At 35.7% G+C, this 16,270-nt stretch overlaps 3 protein-coding genes across 3 annotated transcripts; all 3 read right to left on the bottom strand.

Annotated features, from left to right (window-relative positions):
• Positions 1-412: 412 nt before the first annotated feature.
• On the bottom strand, positions 413-4,326 carry LOC140182545 (protein FAR1-RELATED SEQUENCE 5-like). The gene is made up of 2 exons (XM_072229522.1): positions 2,997-4,326; positions 413-2,115 (listed from the first exon to the last, which is right to left on the bottom strand). The coding sequence occupies exon 2, from the start codon at positions 1,710-1,712 to the stop codon at positions 954-956; it is 759 nt and encodes a 252-aa protein (XP_072085623.1). The 5' UTR covers positions 1,713-2,115; positions 2,997-4,326; the 3' UTR covers positions 413-953.
• Positions 4,327-4,702: 376 nt separating this feature from the next.
• LOC112785203 (uncharacterized) lies at positions 4,703-6,999 on the bottom strand. Its single transcript, XM_025828650.3, has 2 exons — positions 6,562-6,999; positions 4,703-5,709 (listed from the first exon to the last, which is right to left on the bottom strand). Exons 1-2 carry the CDS (start codon positions 6,876-6,878, stop codon positions 4,842-4,844), a joined length of 1,185 nt encoding a protein of 394 aa, XP_025684435.1. The 5' UTR covers positions 6,879-6,999; the 3' UTR covers positions 4,703-4,841.
• Positions 7,000-14,690: 7,691 nt separating this feature from the next.
• LOC112786515 (zinc finger BED domain-containing protein RICESLEEPER 2-like) lies at positions 14,691-15,802 on the bottom strand. The gene is made up of 2 exons (XM_025829885.1): positions 15,729-15,802; positions 14,691-15,567 (listed from the first exon to the last, which is right to left on the bottom strand). Exons 1-2 carry the CDS (start codon positions 15,800-15,802, stop codon positions 14,691-14,693), a joined length of 951 nt encoding a protein of 316 aa, XP_025685670.1.
• Between the last annotated feature and the right edge of the window lie 468 nt (positions 15,803-16,270).

The raw sequence follows: 16,270 nt of genomic DNA, 5'->3' as shown, positions 1-16,270 counted from the left end.
AGTGTACTTATATGCATCATGTACAAGATTAAATTTAAATGGCTTATTAAGATAAAGGTTTAAAAAATTGAACGATTTATTGCAATTAAGGTGTCATCGAAGCTTTAATATTTGCCACGGCATCGTGAATGCACATCTTTGTTAACGATAAAATGGTTACCGGTACCAATAGTACTGGTGTCCTGATTTTGTCATTGATTTATATGATGAAGTGGATGAATGATTATCACTGATATGCATTGAGTAATCTAAAGTGGTGTATCTTTTTTAGGTAGGCATGGACCGCCTTTAATATTTAAACGGTGGAGGATACAATCTTTTTAACAGATTTTATTTCAGTAACGTTTATGTTCCGACTTCCGAATCAATTTTCATTCATGTACAGTTTAATAATTAATTTTAGGCATTAACTTATGATAAATGTAATACTTGTGATAGAAATGGTTGGTCATTTTCAACGGCTACCTAATTAGCACTGCATTTTTGTAGGGTCAAGTCTGCCATGTTGCTGTCCTATCATGGGTGCGGATATCAAAGCGTGCCCTCTGAAGCTTCATCATATCAGGGATGGCTTCCCTGGTAAGATTTGTGGAATATAGCCAAAAAAAATTTTGTATTTACGATTCACTAGCATAAGAGGTCACTTTATGATGTGGGTTGGTATTTCCTTGGGCCTTCCCATTCCTTTTGCACCAATTCCAAAATACTATGTCTTGAGTTCAAAATCCCTTTATGTGAGAATTTATTCCTTCACACCTAGACGTTGTGCGATATCCAGTACAAAACTTGCCACGAAGGTACGCATTACACCACATGTGCCTTTTCTCGTACATCTGGTTTGCCCAACATTTTTCGTGTAGACCAAATTCCTCAAAAGCTTCTTCCCATTCAACCTCGAAGTCATCTACCTTCATGTCAGCATAAAGCCATTTATAGAACATCTCACGAAACATCTACTCGCCTCCATTCGAGATTATATTCTTCTGTAAGTGCCATGCACACAACCGCTGAGTAGCTTCTGGAAACACTTTTTTAACTGTCGCAATCATCGCATCATCGCCATCAGTTACCACAACAGAAGGGTGCTTATTACACATCACCTCTGACAAATTCTCCAACATCCACGTATAACTATACATTGTTTCGTCTAGCACCAATCCAAATCCGAATATCGTGGTTTGCTTATGATTGTTTGACCCAGAGAATATCACTAACGGGCGCTGGTACTTATTCTTCTTGTATGTTGAGTCAAAGGCGACCACATCCCTAAAATACTGATAGTCTACTCTGCAAGGTCCGTCAGCCCAGAACATGTTCGCCAACATTCCATCCTTTGTAACATTATACCTAGCCATTGACATTGGATCCGCCGCTGCCTTTCCCTCTAGATATACAATAGCGGCATTTGAGTCACCATTAACAACCTTGGCCCACCTCATGTGATCAATGTAGTTGTATGCATCATTTTTTGTAAAGCCCAACAAAGAGTACCATCCAGCAACCCCAGCCATGTAACCCAAAATCTTTGATGTCGAAACACCATACCCACGCATGCCATCTATGTTTGCCTTTGCAGCATCCGATATACGATGGAATTTCGGAATCATGTGCATCATCCCTCGAGGTGTCAGTTCATGATTGTGATCCAAGATTACTTTGCAGACCTTCCATGCTGAGTTTTCCCTATCCAGATAAATCGACAGCTTTGCCATTCAATTAGTCCTTGTTTCAGGACGGTATCCCCTTTTTCTATCCAATCTGTTCAAGTGTTTCTCATCTCTCAGTCCAGCCCTATTACAAAAAAACCTTCTCCTTATCAAATTTCCTTCTTCATCCTTTCCATAATCCCCCTTGCGCACGCCAAATCCATGACATCTGCCAAATTTACTGTAAAAATCATACGCTCTTTCCTCACTTCGAAAGACCTTTCTCATTATATCCTGTTCTGACAACCCGAACACATCAGCATAATCGGATACATACTCATCCGATACTACATTCGTGCCGTCACCGCCGCATGCATCATCCAATTCCTCATCAGACTTACACCCCTCATCCCTTTTACTTCCTTCCTTCCATCGTGTCGCAAACCTTATTTTCTTTTGTGAATTCCATCTGATTAAAATCAATTGCAAGAACATAAAAACCAATTGCAAAGTCTTGGCAATCTGCTATACACTCATGCTGACATTATTCTTAAGTGGAAACCACACAAGCATGCTACTTCACAAACAGAAAAATTCAACTAACCGTGCCACAACATTTGTTAGCAAACCACCCCTTACTCAACAGAACATTATCCAACCCCTTCAGCCGCACATCATTTTAATTTAATCATTCATATTTTAAAAGCTCCAGATAAAAAAGCAATCCTGCTTTGATAGTCTGATTATTTTGTCCAGATTAAAAATATAAATGGTTTAATTATTTAAATGTTATATGTATATTATGAGACAACCAATTATGCAAGATACACATACAAACCTCACATCCATTAACAATAAAAGAGTTTCCTAATGAATATTTAATTTAATCATTCATATTTTATACGTTCCAAATAAAAAACCAATTATCCTTCCAAAGTCTAATCATTATGTACAGATTAGAAACATAAGTGCTTTAATTAGTTAAATATATGACACAACCAAATAATATATGGATACATTCAAATATATATGGTGTTATTATGTGTAAATCTTCGGACATGGCATGCTATTATTTTGGAATGTATAAAAAAAACAAATTTTGCAATATACACCCACAAATAACACATGCTTTAACACTAGAGGAAGAGGGGAATGACGAACCCTCTCTTTCGTCATTTTCAAAATAAACTGAAAAATAAAGACACAACACAAATTAACAGTATGCATCCTTTAAATTAAATCTTTTAACTTTTCTAAAACTTTATAACTTCAAAATATTTCTCCTTCCGCCGATACATAATGGAAATCGATGCACACAAAGAACAAACAGAGTTCACAAGAAACACATACCTCCATTCCTCCGCCGCATACGAGATGGACAGCAGCTGAAAAAACCGGTCTCCTTCTCCCAACCCTCTACAACGACAATGCTGATATCCCCCAATTCCACTCCGATCTGGGCGGATGGTGAAACCACTTGCACCAACATTCAAAACCTGCAACAAAATCCTAAACCAAACCCACGTAACATTCCCTTATCTCATAATGTCACATTATTTTTTTTTACCAATGTTACCGTGTTTTTTTTTTGTTAGGGTCCAGGCCAACAAACAAGCCCAGACCACAGAAAACCAAATCCCCAACCTATGAGCTGACCCGGGGTTGGAAGATCTCTCATTTCTTTCCTTTCCCAATCTGCCGCTATAGCTCCTTATATATGCTGCTTCCATTCCAATTCAATATGCTCCCTCCATTTCAATTCAATTCCCACTATGGCAAAAACCAATCACACTGACAATCAAAAATTCCAAACACCCCTAGCCCAATATCTTCTAAATTAATTACTCACGCTAAACTAAACTAATTAACATAATTTAGCATAAGTGATCACGTGCCAGTAGTAGACAAAATATTCTTTATGTCAGCTCCTTTTGCAATATTTGTCTTCAACTAACTTTTATTTAGACATTTGTCAAAATCTTAAGCTGACAGCAATAGCATACATGTGTAGAAAAAATTTTCCTATACATCCTAGACCTCACATAAGTGTAAACATACATTCATTCAACTAAATAATATTTCAAAACTTTTCCTTCTCCTCTTTCTCCGCCTCTTCTTCTTTCACATTCTTATCATTTTTATTTCACCCTCTTAGTGTCACAGATAAGATATTTCGGTGTTAAAATTAAGAAACTTCTGTGTCATGGCAAAAAAATTTCAGTGTTATTTTTTAATAAATTATGCATAACTCAAAATCATCCTCCCCTTCTTCTTCGTTATCACTATCATCTTTTTTTTTTCAACTTCTCATAATTCTTTTGTTTTACTATCATAACAAGAATAAAAAAAATCAAATAAAGAAAAAAAAGACATACATAATGCTGCAAAAATCACCAAGAAAAGGAGGAGGAAAACAAAACAAATGCAGCAATAGCAAAATAATAAAAGAATAAAAAAGAAGAAGAAAGAACATAAAGAAAAAGAAGAAGAATGCAAAAAAGAAGCGCAGAATATAAAAAGATAGTGTGTTCACACGCGCTAATAATAAAGTTGGTTTTTGTTAGACTTAAATCAATTTAATTAAATTTAGTTACCAAAAAAACTTAAATGTATAATATCACTCTATTTTATTCTACACTTAAGAGTTATGAACTTGTTTGGATGTTTTAGGTAATTTATTTAGATTGGGACATATCTCCTCACTTAAATCCTTTATTAAAAACATTCTTATAACAATAAAAAATAATAGTTATTCAAATAAAAACATGTTTTTCAAAAAGATGATAGTTTATATGGAGTTAATATGTAAATGTGTTATATAAAACCGCTTTAACAAATATATTAAATTATTTAATATTTTAATTATTTTTTATATGAAAATATTTTCATTTAAATACTCAACTAAAAATCACAATTTGAATCCAATTAAAGATACATTTAAAATCTTTAGTTTTTTTTTATTGGGGTACAACATAACATTGTTTTGGCCATTCTTATTTCTATTTATATTTTTTTGTTATCTAATATTATTTTTAATTCGATAGATTAAGGAGTAATTTGTCATGAATTTGAAATCCATTTAAAAGTTTGTCATTGATTAATGGGTTGCTGTATATTATACAGAATTTGAAATTCTAATATTTAGTTAAATGGATGAGTAAGCTGAAGATTCGACCAGCCTAAGCCTAAGTTGGTTTATTCCCATTTATATTTGATCTTATGTGTATGCCTAAAATCATATCTAATGACTAACCTCCCTTCTAATGTCCTAAGACAAAAACTCTCCACCAAAACATAACAAGCAAACCTTTGCCATTCATCACTTTCACTCTTCACTTCTTCTCTCACTCTCACAACCCTCTCTCTCCCATTCCCATTAACCCACCCTCCAGCCTCTTGAACCCACCTCATGTTCTCAATTATTGCTGAACTCAACCCCACACTCACCCTTCTCCTATTATATGGATTAACCGCTCTAAACCAAAACATGCTGTTACAATCACTTCTTGAATGCTTTGTGGCTTCCATTCCTGAAACTAAAGCAACCTCTCTTTCCACATATGCATTCACAATTACCACATTACCCTCTTCACTTATTTCATCACTTCCACAAGAGTAAATCTCTTCCCATTTTTGCTCCAACGTCATCACATAAAACAAGGACTTGTTCATTTGTTTCTTCACCCTCTTCCCTTCTCTTACAAATATAAATGGACAGTACCATTTTCCAACTATCACCGGAGGCGAGCGTTTTCTTGAAACTGTAAAGTTAAAATCAGGAAGCTGTTCTCTGAGGGGAGCGTCGACGCCTAGCGCTTCGCTTAGCCTGCAAGATCGGTATGAGCCGGAGATTCGGAGTCTCCAACCTTTCTTTCTTAGGAATGTGGGAGGTATGCCGTCCGGCGTGATCGACTTAGCAAAGAATCCGCCGGTGTGGTGATTATGAATCTTGAAGATTTGATACAAGTCTTTTAAGTTGAAAGGCTTTGGTTTTTGGTCATTCAAGAGATCACTGAAGCAGCAACGGATAATGTCACCCTCTCTTGAGCATTTACAAGCTTTCCTACAATATCATAACATTTTCCCAGCATTATCACAATAAAATTCAACCATATATTACAACCATCTTAGATATATAATTGTTTCTTCTTATAAGTTTCGGCTGAACAAATAATTTAAAAAAGGTGGAAATTCGAGCGCAGTCGATTTTCCGGCCGTTAGATAAAAATTTAATCAAATCAGTCAAATCATTTAACAATTCTTAACTATTAATTTTATGTGAAGTTGACTGCACCTAAATTTTTACCATTGTATAAAATTATATAAAATTATAACTGAACATTTTCTTATAAACTTAGGTAGTGTTTGTTTTGAGGTACTGAGAAAGAGACTGAGAGACTGAGACTCAGTATCATCTTTATTGGTTCAGAGGTTGGTACTAAAATTTCTGTTTCTATCCCTAAAATTTCAGTATTTCAGTACCTCCAAAACGTATGGACACAGAGGACTAAAATTTTTAGAGATGGAGACTTAAACTTTAATAACATTTTATACCTAAAATATCTTCATTTCAATTAATTAATTTCAATTTTACTCGTTGTAAAATTTAAATTAGAGTTTCATTCTTGTTTCAATTTCTATCTCCCACTTTACACCAAACAGAATACTGAGATTTATTTCAATCTCTGTCTCTTGGTCTCAGTCTCTCAGTCTCAGTCTTTCCGTTTCTGTCTCTCCACCAAACGCTACCTTAAAGTCCTTAAATTTTCTGTACAAATGATTTCATTTTTTAAACATATGTAGCCAAATTAGAGATACTAGATAGAAAGACCCTATATATATAGGTATAACTATAAGCATGAGATTTATTAAGGGTTCATATGAAGATTGAAGAAAAGAAGATGATAAAACGTACCCTTTGTATCTTCCTCTAGCTCTAATGATATAGTAACGGTTGGAAGAAAGAGGGTGATTAGGCACAGGCACAAACCAAACCTTAGTGTCTGAAGTTTGCTGATACTCTGATGAGTGACTCACTCTGAAGATCTTGTCCTGAGGGAAGGGCAGTCTCTTAACATTCTTCCGCCGGCATAGCCGCCAACAACAGGCGTCCTCCGCCTCCGCTTCCTCGTCGGTGATCACTAAATAACCGGAATATGGAGCATCTGGTGTTGCCACTTCAAGAGTACTTGGTGATCTTCTGTACATAGACAAAGGTCTAGTCACATACATCTTTATTCAGTGTGCTAGAAAGAACAAAAATATGTGAGGGATTTATCAGATTCAGTTGCTTCTTAATGAAGTTATGTGAAAATGAGAGGACATATTAAATTAAAGTAGAAACAAGCCACACTTTCATGGTGCTAATGGAGATACTACACTCTATACGCTAATTGGTAAAGGATTAAAGAGAATTAAAGGGAAAAAGCACTCTGCTTTTACTTTCAATTTTTTGTGTCCACTTTGTTTTCGTTACTTATTATTATTAATATTTTTTTAAAAAAATTCATGTGGTTCTTTCGTATAAATTTGATAATGGAAAGTTATCAGATAATTTAATTAAACATATTAAATCATTTTATAATTCTCAACTAATAACTTTATACAAATTATTATTATTATTATTATCGATATCCGTGATACTACGTGTACAAATATTTCTAATAATCAAATTCAATCAATTTAAAAGAAAATACAGAAGATGCTGAAATTGAAATTGAACGCGTGTATACTGTAAATAAAAAAATATATCTAAAAATATTTTATTAGATTTAGTTACAAAAAATAATTTATTTATCTAATATTTCTGAGGCCTGCTACACATACAAGTCTTTTTGGCTTACAAATCTTACAAGTTGACACAAGCCTAACAAAAAACACGTATTATACTCCCACGTTCAAGAGTAAATAAACGCACGTTATTCAACCACTTCCTGTTTCCAAAGCGCACTACTCACCATGCATTATAAACGACTCTTCTTCTTCCTCCATGAAAACGAGTTTCTTGCAAAATTTGAAGATAATGGAACTTCAGAAATACACCTAAACGATTACAGAAATACACTCAAACGAATATAGAAATACACCCAAAGGATTACAGAAATACACCCAAACGGTTACAGGAATTCACCCAAACGATTATAGAAATACACCCAAAGGATTACAGAAATACACCCAAAATTCGTTGAAGTACACCTTAAGCATAATTCAGAACTCTTTCTCTTTCTCATCCTCATCTTCTGCTGCTTCTTCTTTTTCAAAAACGATTTCAAAGCTTGATGTCAAAAAACAATGGAAATCGAGAATAGCAAAGAAAGAAAATAAAGAGAAAAGCACGTAAATGAAGAAGAAGAAGAAGAAGAACATGCAGTAAGAAGAAGAAAAATGTGCAATGAAAACGTGCAGTAATGGTTGAAGAAGGAGAAAGAGAAGGCAAGAAACGAAAGAAAAGAAAAAGAAGAATAAGAGGAAGAAGAACATGCAGTAAGAAGAAGAAAAATGTGCAATGAAAACGTGCAGTAATGGTTGAAGAAGGAGAAAGAGAAGGCAAGAAACGAAAGAAAAGAAAAAGAAGAAGAGGAAGAAGAAGAAGAACGTGCGCAAGAAGAAGAAGAAGGTGCACTTGTAAAGACTTGTATAAAAAAACGTTTGTATGTGGAGAATTTCTCAATATTTTTATATTACTATTATTTAAAAAAATGTAATTTCCACAATATAATACCGAATGCAACAAAAATTGCTTAAATCCTTGAAGCTTGAGGATAATTACCCAGATACAAACACAAGAATATGTAATTATTTGTTAAATTATTTAGTTGTTATCTTATTATAAATTTAAAATAGATAGTGAAAGTAGCATGATTTGGATTGCCAAAAAAGATAAAGCAGCACCACTGTCTACTCTATTTAGTGAAGCTTCATGAATTTTAGTGGACTGTCAACTTTCCAAATCATCTTCTCTTCCCTTTCCCCTCTTTAATAATTCCAAGAATTTGTTGAATAATACACAAGAATCCTGTGTCTAATGATATTTTCAATTTTAAACTTATCATAGAGATATCGAACTCCTTTCTTTGCTATATAATTAGAGCCACATTTTGATGATATGAACAAATCATCTTTGGAAATAACCATCCCCGTTCATCAATATAAGAGCCCAATTTTGTATAGTTTTTTCTTTCTTTGAAGGAACGTTGTATTTTCTACCACTTTACGAGTCTATTAAATTTGAAGAGCACCACATACTAGGGGTGTTTGCGGTGCGGTTTGGATCGGTTTTGATTCAAAAATTCATCCGATTCGCACACTAATTTTACTTGTAGTGCGATTTGAATTGAATGCTATTTTTAAAAAATCCGATCCGATCCGATCCAATTTCAAGCGGTTTGGATTGGATTAGATTTGCAGTTTTATAAATTAAAAAAATTAAATATATATAACAAGTCTCAACATCAAATTTTAAATAATCAAATTTTAAATAATCAACAATGACATAACAAGTCTTAACAATATCTTAAAAAGCCAACAATAACATAACAATAGAAATAAAATTATAGATTAGTTAAAATAAATAAATAAATAACATTTTGAACATAAAATATTTATTAAATAATAATAATACATAAATAATATAAAAATGTATAAAAAATTGAACATGTTATAAGTATAATTGTAAATATAATAATAAAATAATAATATTATAGTACATTGTGCGGTTTGAATTTGATTGGATCGGTTATGAAAATTAGATCCGAAATCCGATCCAATCCAGCGATTTGCAAAAAATAGAATCCAATCAAATCCGAATGAATGTGGTTTTAATCGATTTTCAGTTTGAATTAAATTGAATGAACGGTTTAATTTGGATCGGTTTGAATTTGAACACCCCTCCCGCATACTCTTTACGTTCATCAAGAAGATAATGGGTTATGGGTGGACTTCAAATTTAACATTGATCTAAACGGTAGAGTCTAGAGTGTACCTTTGAACCTCCAAATAACTCCACAATATTATTGGATTGAATTTTTAAAAAAATTATCAAAATTTATCTAATACATTGTTCGATTTTAATGATTGATATTAGTGTATACATAATAATTTTGTTTAAAAAAAAATTGTCTCTCCCTTTAAAAACACAAATATTGGAAACAAAAATATAAAGTAACTACATATTTTTGCTTACACATAATTAGTTTGCTTAAAATATTAAGAATTAGTATGTTTTTTATTTTATTTAAAATTAATTTATCTAATATTTTAAAAAATCTATATTTTATTATATATTTTATTATATATTACTAATTTTATAATCAAAATGTAGCACTTGTCACTTTTTTATTTCAATTAAAATCAAATATTTTCTTCTAAAATCAACTTCAAAGAATTCTTCCTTCTTTCTTCTCTTTTTTTTTTTTTATTTCTCTCGTTCCTTCACTTAATCTATCTCTCTTATATATCATTATCAATATATATTATTATCAATGACTAATTACAAATTTGACAATTAAAATATATAACATGATATTTTCTAATTGTATTTGTTACGTTGGGTAACCGGAGATTAATGGGCTGGACTCGCTGGTTGGCCCAATCGTCTGAGGAAGGAAACCTCCGAGCAGGTTTACGCCTAGGGGGCCTCCGTCCGACTTATGTGCACGAGAGAATGGGGGATGGTACCTGCAAAGACACTCCGATGCTTAAGTTAGCAAGGTGTAAGCATGTCTAGAGAGTATTGGGACTTCGAGATACCTGAGGGATGTCAGTGTATTTATAGTGGTGAACCAATAACCACTGTTGGAGTAGATCCTTCTTTTAAAGAGGATTAACTGTCCCTTTATCTTAGGAAAATTGGGATATGGCTCCTGGAAGTGGGTTGAGAGATTCTAGGGGCAGTTACCTATTCGAATAGGTGTTATCTGCCAGTTAATCTGTACTCCCGACTTCCTTATAGTAGGTCGTGATAAGAACCGACTTCTTGAGGGAAGGTCGGTGTAGAGGGAGGGTCAATCATTTGGATTGGGCCTCTCGTTGGGACATGGGCCTTTAGCATTGGGCCAGGGTATGAACAGTGCCCTTACTCGAGTACAATTTCTTTTTAAGAGTTGGGCTCGAGTATTTTGACTTGGGCTTATAACCGACCTGTTGAGGAACCGACGTGATTTTTCGGAACCGATGTGTTTCAAAGTTCCCCAACAGTCGTGTCTAATCAAACGTCGCGTCTGTTAGGGATTTTTGTATTTACACATGGGGAGCGGTTACATTGGTAACGGCGCATCTCATTAATGACTGGCTCCGTTTTTACTATTATGCCCCTAATGTATTTATAAATATTTTTCCTCTCTTTCTTTGTTTCGTTTCTGAAAACTGTTGTATTTGCATTCTCTATCCAAAAGAGACCTATGTTCGAAGGGACTCCTCCTTTCTCCGAGCCACTACCGCTTCCCCCCTTTTTCAAGCAAAGGTTAGTTCTTTTCTCTGTTCTCTCTGTTTTACAAATGCTTTTGTTTGCATGCTTTTCCTTTGAGAGGAGTGTTGACTATAGGCTTAGTGACTCTGTTTCGTTGAGGATCTGACCCCAGGCCCCTTAGAGACCTTGTTTTTTATCCTTTTTTTTTCTTTTTCCTTTGTAGGTTTCGTTATCCTCTTTTATATAGGGAGAAATGTCTTCTCTAGAGTTCCTCGCTTAGTGGGTGGATGTTATGGTTCTTGGAGAAGAACCTTTGGTAGATACTGACTATATCACTGATCTTCGCACGCATCATAGGATTTGTGCTTTTGATGAGGACGAGCCGAAATATGAGCTGATTGCCCCGGGTCTGGAAGACCAGATTTGTTTTGGGAGGGCTTCTGAGGAGGACCCTCATTTCTTTTTCATGTATGAGAGTCTTTTTACTCGACTGGGAGTGTTCTTGCCTTTTTCTGTCTTCGAGATTTCTGTTCTGTACCATTGCCGTGTTGCTCATATTCAACTTCATCCCAACTCTTGGAATTTTTTGAAGGTTTACCAACTTATCAGTCAGGCCTTAGATTTTTCGACCTCTTTGAGGATTTTCTTTTATCTTTTTCATATGACCAAGCCCTTTAGTGGGCAAAATAATAAACAACAGTGGGTATCTTTCCGCGCTATTCAAGGTCGGAGAGTTTTCAATATTTTTGATGAATCCTTTCATGACTTAAAAAAATTCTTTTTTAAAGTTTAAGTTGTAGATGGTCACCACCCCTTTTTTCTGGATGAAAACTTTATTTCCCGTTTCCCTTTATACTGGTCAGAGGCTTCTCCTGTGGAGAAGTATAGTTTGGATGATTTAGATGAGGTTGAAGAGGCTGTTGTGGGGTTCCTCCGAGAAGTTTGGGGGAGAGCCCCTTATCTTGATACGAAAAAATTCCTCCAGGGGTCTCCGACCTTTATTCAGACTCAACTAGGTAGATATGGTTTCTTCTGATTTGGTTCCGATTTGCTTGATTTTGCTCTGACTTCCTTGTAACTTGGTTTTCCTGTCTTTTCCTTTTTCAGAAATGGTGAAGAAAGCTTCTGCCTCCTCTTATAAAAAAGTTCAAGATGCCAAAAAGAGATCTCGGGTGAGGACCACTGGCAATCTTCCTCCTCATCCTCCTCATAATTTGGGGACTTTCTCTCGTCCCCTTGTGGTATCCTCTTCCTCTACTTCTTCTCTTCCTTCTCCTCCTCCACCCCGATCTTCTCTTGAACCCGAAAAGAAGAAGCGAAAGACTTCTGGCTCTTCTTCCGGGGCTACATTCGATGGTCTCCAATTTGTCCGAAACTATATTTTTCCTCATTCATCCATTAATATGGATGATGCTATGGTTCGGAACCATCTGAATGTGATAGTTCAAGGGAGCATCCGGGCGGCTGGGGTGTGTACGAGACTCCTGGATATTTTTTAACATACTCTCCTTAGTTCTTTGGGTTCAGTCCTAAAGGTTGAGGAGCTTGAGGGGAGAATTTCTCTATACTAGGATGAGGAAAAGAAGTTGAAGGAGGAGGTTACCAAGTTGAAAGAGGAGAAGGATCGGATTCGAGAGAGGGAGAAGAAGTTGATGGGCCAGTGTGCCATGGCGGAGGGCCTTAAGGAGAAGGTAGAGCAGAATTATATCAGGCTGTTTACGGAGAACTTAGACCTGAAGAAGGAGCTTTTTGGGTGTCGGGATTCTTTTCAGGATTTGGAGGATTCAATTGCTGAGGGGGCAGAGGAGGCATGGAGGATCTTTAAGGAACAAGTCGGAGTTATCGCCCCCGACTTAGATCTTTCTCCCTTGGACCCTGACAAGATCGTGGTGAATGGCGTAATTGTCTCCCCTCCCCGACCTGAAACGGATTTCGAGTTGAAGACTCGAGGGAAAAGGATAATTGAGTCTCCTCCTCGGGGTGATGCTCCGAGTTCCTCGAAGGTTCCTTCTGAAGGTCCCGACCAGCCTGCTCCGACTCCTTCCGATGATGTTCCGACTCCTCTTCCTGGTCCTGGTGGTGATGGCCCTTCTCCTTCTGGTGGTGGTCTGCCTTCTTCCAACTAAATTATGATGGCTATATGGGGCCCGGCCTGTGGCCCCCCTGTTTTTTAAACAATATTTATATTTTTGTCTCTTTGGTGATGGTGACTTGACATTTCTCGGCCTTTTTTGGCCGTAAACAAAATATTTAAAATACCCTTTTTGGATAAGGGTTTAGGACACTTTTTGTTGCGTGCATTCTTTTTTGTTTGTGTTATTCTTGCAAAAAACCCTTTGAGAAAATCTTTTTCTTGAAAATCTTTTTATCTTGGCTTAGCTGTCTCTTGTTCTAAGTCATTTTTGAACTCGTAGGAACCTGGGACAGTCTGTGCCTTTGATTTTTGATGGATTTTCTTATCTCTTTTGGTTGTTCCTTATACTCAATTTTTTATTTATGGAGTTTCTGTAACTTAGGTTATTTTTGCGATGCATTTCATTCGTCCTCGATTTTTCCGACTTGTAAGTCGACTAGTTTCTGAGTTTTTGATGATCTACTTTTATAACCTCTTTACACCGACTTGTACCTCGCCGTTTTATTCTGACGACCATCTAGGTCGATTCATGGGATTTTCACGCTTTGTCGAGCTTAAGTCGGCGCGTTTCATAGAAAGGGTAAAAAGATAAAAGGAATTTATAAAGAGATTTGGAAAAAGATATTTATTTATTCGCAAAGGTACTTTATTGCTACTAAGGGTTTGTTGATAATTTGCAGTCCCTTAGCCTCCATTTTGATGCCTCGTTAAAAACCCCCCTTCAGAAAAACCCTTTGGGAAAAAAATATGAAGTTGGAAAAAGAGTACATCAGGGAATAGAGTTCGCTCTTAACTATAGTACCTTTTCATATTACAAGCATGCCATGATCTAGGTAGCTCGGTGCCGTTTAAGTCGGTCACCTTATAGTAGCCTTTGCTTAAGACCTCATTAATTTTGTATGGTCCTTTCCAATTGGCAGCTAGCTTTTCATCTCCCGACTTATTGACTCCAATGTCATTTCTGATCAAAACTAAGTCGTCTGGGTTGAAGCTTCTTCGAATGACTTTTTTGTTGTACCTTGTAGTCATCCTTTGCTTTAGTGTCGCTTCTCTTATCTGGGCTTGTTCTCGGATTTCAGGGAGCAGTTTAAGTTCCTCTTTGTGCCCCTGTACGTTCCTGACCTCGTCGTAGAAGATCACCCTTGGACTTTGCACGTTGATTTCTACTGGTATCATGGCTTCCACGCCATAGGCAAGTCGAAAGTAGGGCTGGAAGTGAGCCGAGCTGAGCCGAGCCAGACAAAGCTCAAGCTCAGCTCACAAAAATTGAGCTTGGCTCACGGCTCGGCTCATTAACAATCGAGCCTATTTCTTAAGCTCAAGCTCAGCTCATGGAAAGCTCACGAGCTGGCTCAAATAACTGGAACATAATCTATAGTTCTATATAAAAAATTATAATTTTAATATAACAAAACAAAAAACAATGCATCCATATATTTAACAAACTTAAAACATTACATCTTATAGTTATCAGCTATCAAGTTTTGAATATTTATTTGACAACTTAAATTGGTAATGTAATCTCCATAGAGCTATCTTCAACCTTAGACTTGTTTCTTAGGCCATAAAAAACTCGAAGCCAATCTCCTCCACAAATTAAAGCTTCAACTGTAGTCGGACTTAGTGAGGGTCGAAATGTATCAATTACCCTTCCACCAGCACTAAAAGTTGACTCTGAAGCCACAGTTGAGATTGGAATAGCAAGAACATCAGCTGCCATTCTAGATAATATCCTATATTTTCCACGATTTACCTTCCACCATTCTAAAGCACTGAAGCTAGTTACATCATGTTCTCTTTGAAAATATTTTGGTTCATCCAAGTAAGTCTCTAACTCAGATTTTAAAGCTGGAACTGCTTCTTCATCCTTTACAAAATTTATCATTATTGACCACCCAGTTTGTGAGGAGTTTGAACTTTGCATTGTAGAGTTGATACTACTTTCGCCACTTGCACTCAGTGAAGTTGATCCTTCTTGCTCGTTGGATAGAATGACATACTCTTGATACATTTCTGTCAAGATTTGATGCACCAATGTCATATTTCTTGTAGCTTCTTGCCCATATATCTGCTGAAAGCACATTTTAAGACCTGTCAATTTGCATATGGGATCTAAAACAGTAGCAACAGCCATGAGAAGGTTACATTCACTCCAATATTTATCAAACTTCACTTTCATTTTGGCAGCCATTTCCTTGATGAAAAAAGGTCCACTATTAACAGCTTCATCCAAAATTAATTTAATGCGAAATACCTCAGCAAGATAAAGGTTGGCAGTATGATATTCATTTCCAGATATGATATTGGTTGCACAATTGATCACTTGTAGAACTTCAGCTATTTTTTCAACTTTATCCCATTCTTCGTGGTCAGGAAGATATCTATAATTTGCTCACGATCTTGGAATCGAGGGAAGACTTCCTTAAAGTGCAATGCTGTAGATATCATTTGATAAGTTGAATTCCATCGTGTAGGACAGTAAAGAATCAATTTTCTCCCAGGAAGTTGCAATTGTTGAACAATCTCGGAGAATGTACGCAACCTTGCCTCAGACTGATTGATAAACTTCACATTCTCACGTATATTTTCAATTGTTCCTGCTATTTCCCAATCCATCTTGAACAAGTAAGTTTAAGATGTGTGCACAACATCGCACATGAAACAACTTTTCTCCACAAAGCAATTTTCTATGCCTTGAAATCATGTCCTTCAATGTCCTTAAGCATGAGTCATTATAGGATGCATTATCTACAGATATAGAATAAATCTTTGATTCGATACCCCATTCAATAAGACATTTGAAAATGGCATCTGCAATATCAACACCACGTCAAGGTGGAGGAATATGAACAAAACTAAGAACTCGTTTTTGCAGTATCCAATTTGTATCAATGTAATGACCTGTGATAACCATATACTCAATTTTCTGGTTCTGTGATTTCCACAAATCAGTAGTTAAACTAATTTTATTCACATCTTTTAAACTTGCCTTTAACTTCTTCTTTTCAGCTTCATATACTTTGAGACAATCACTTTTCAGCGTTTTTCTACCAATCTTCTCATAAGCTGTATTATTGCACTTCA

Source organism: Arachis hypogaea, chromosome 20 (genome assembly GCF_003086295.3).
Source record: "Arachis hypogaea cultivar Tifrunner chromosome 20, arahy.Tifrunner.gnm2.J5K5, whole genome shotgun sequence".
NCBI classification, from domain to species: Eukaryota; Viridiplantae; Streptophyta; class Magnoliopsida; order Fabales; family Fabaceae; genus Arachis; species Arachis hypogaea.
This window is presented reverse-complemented; position numbering and strand designations above follow the sequence as displayed.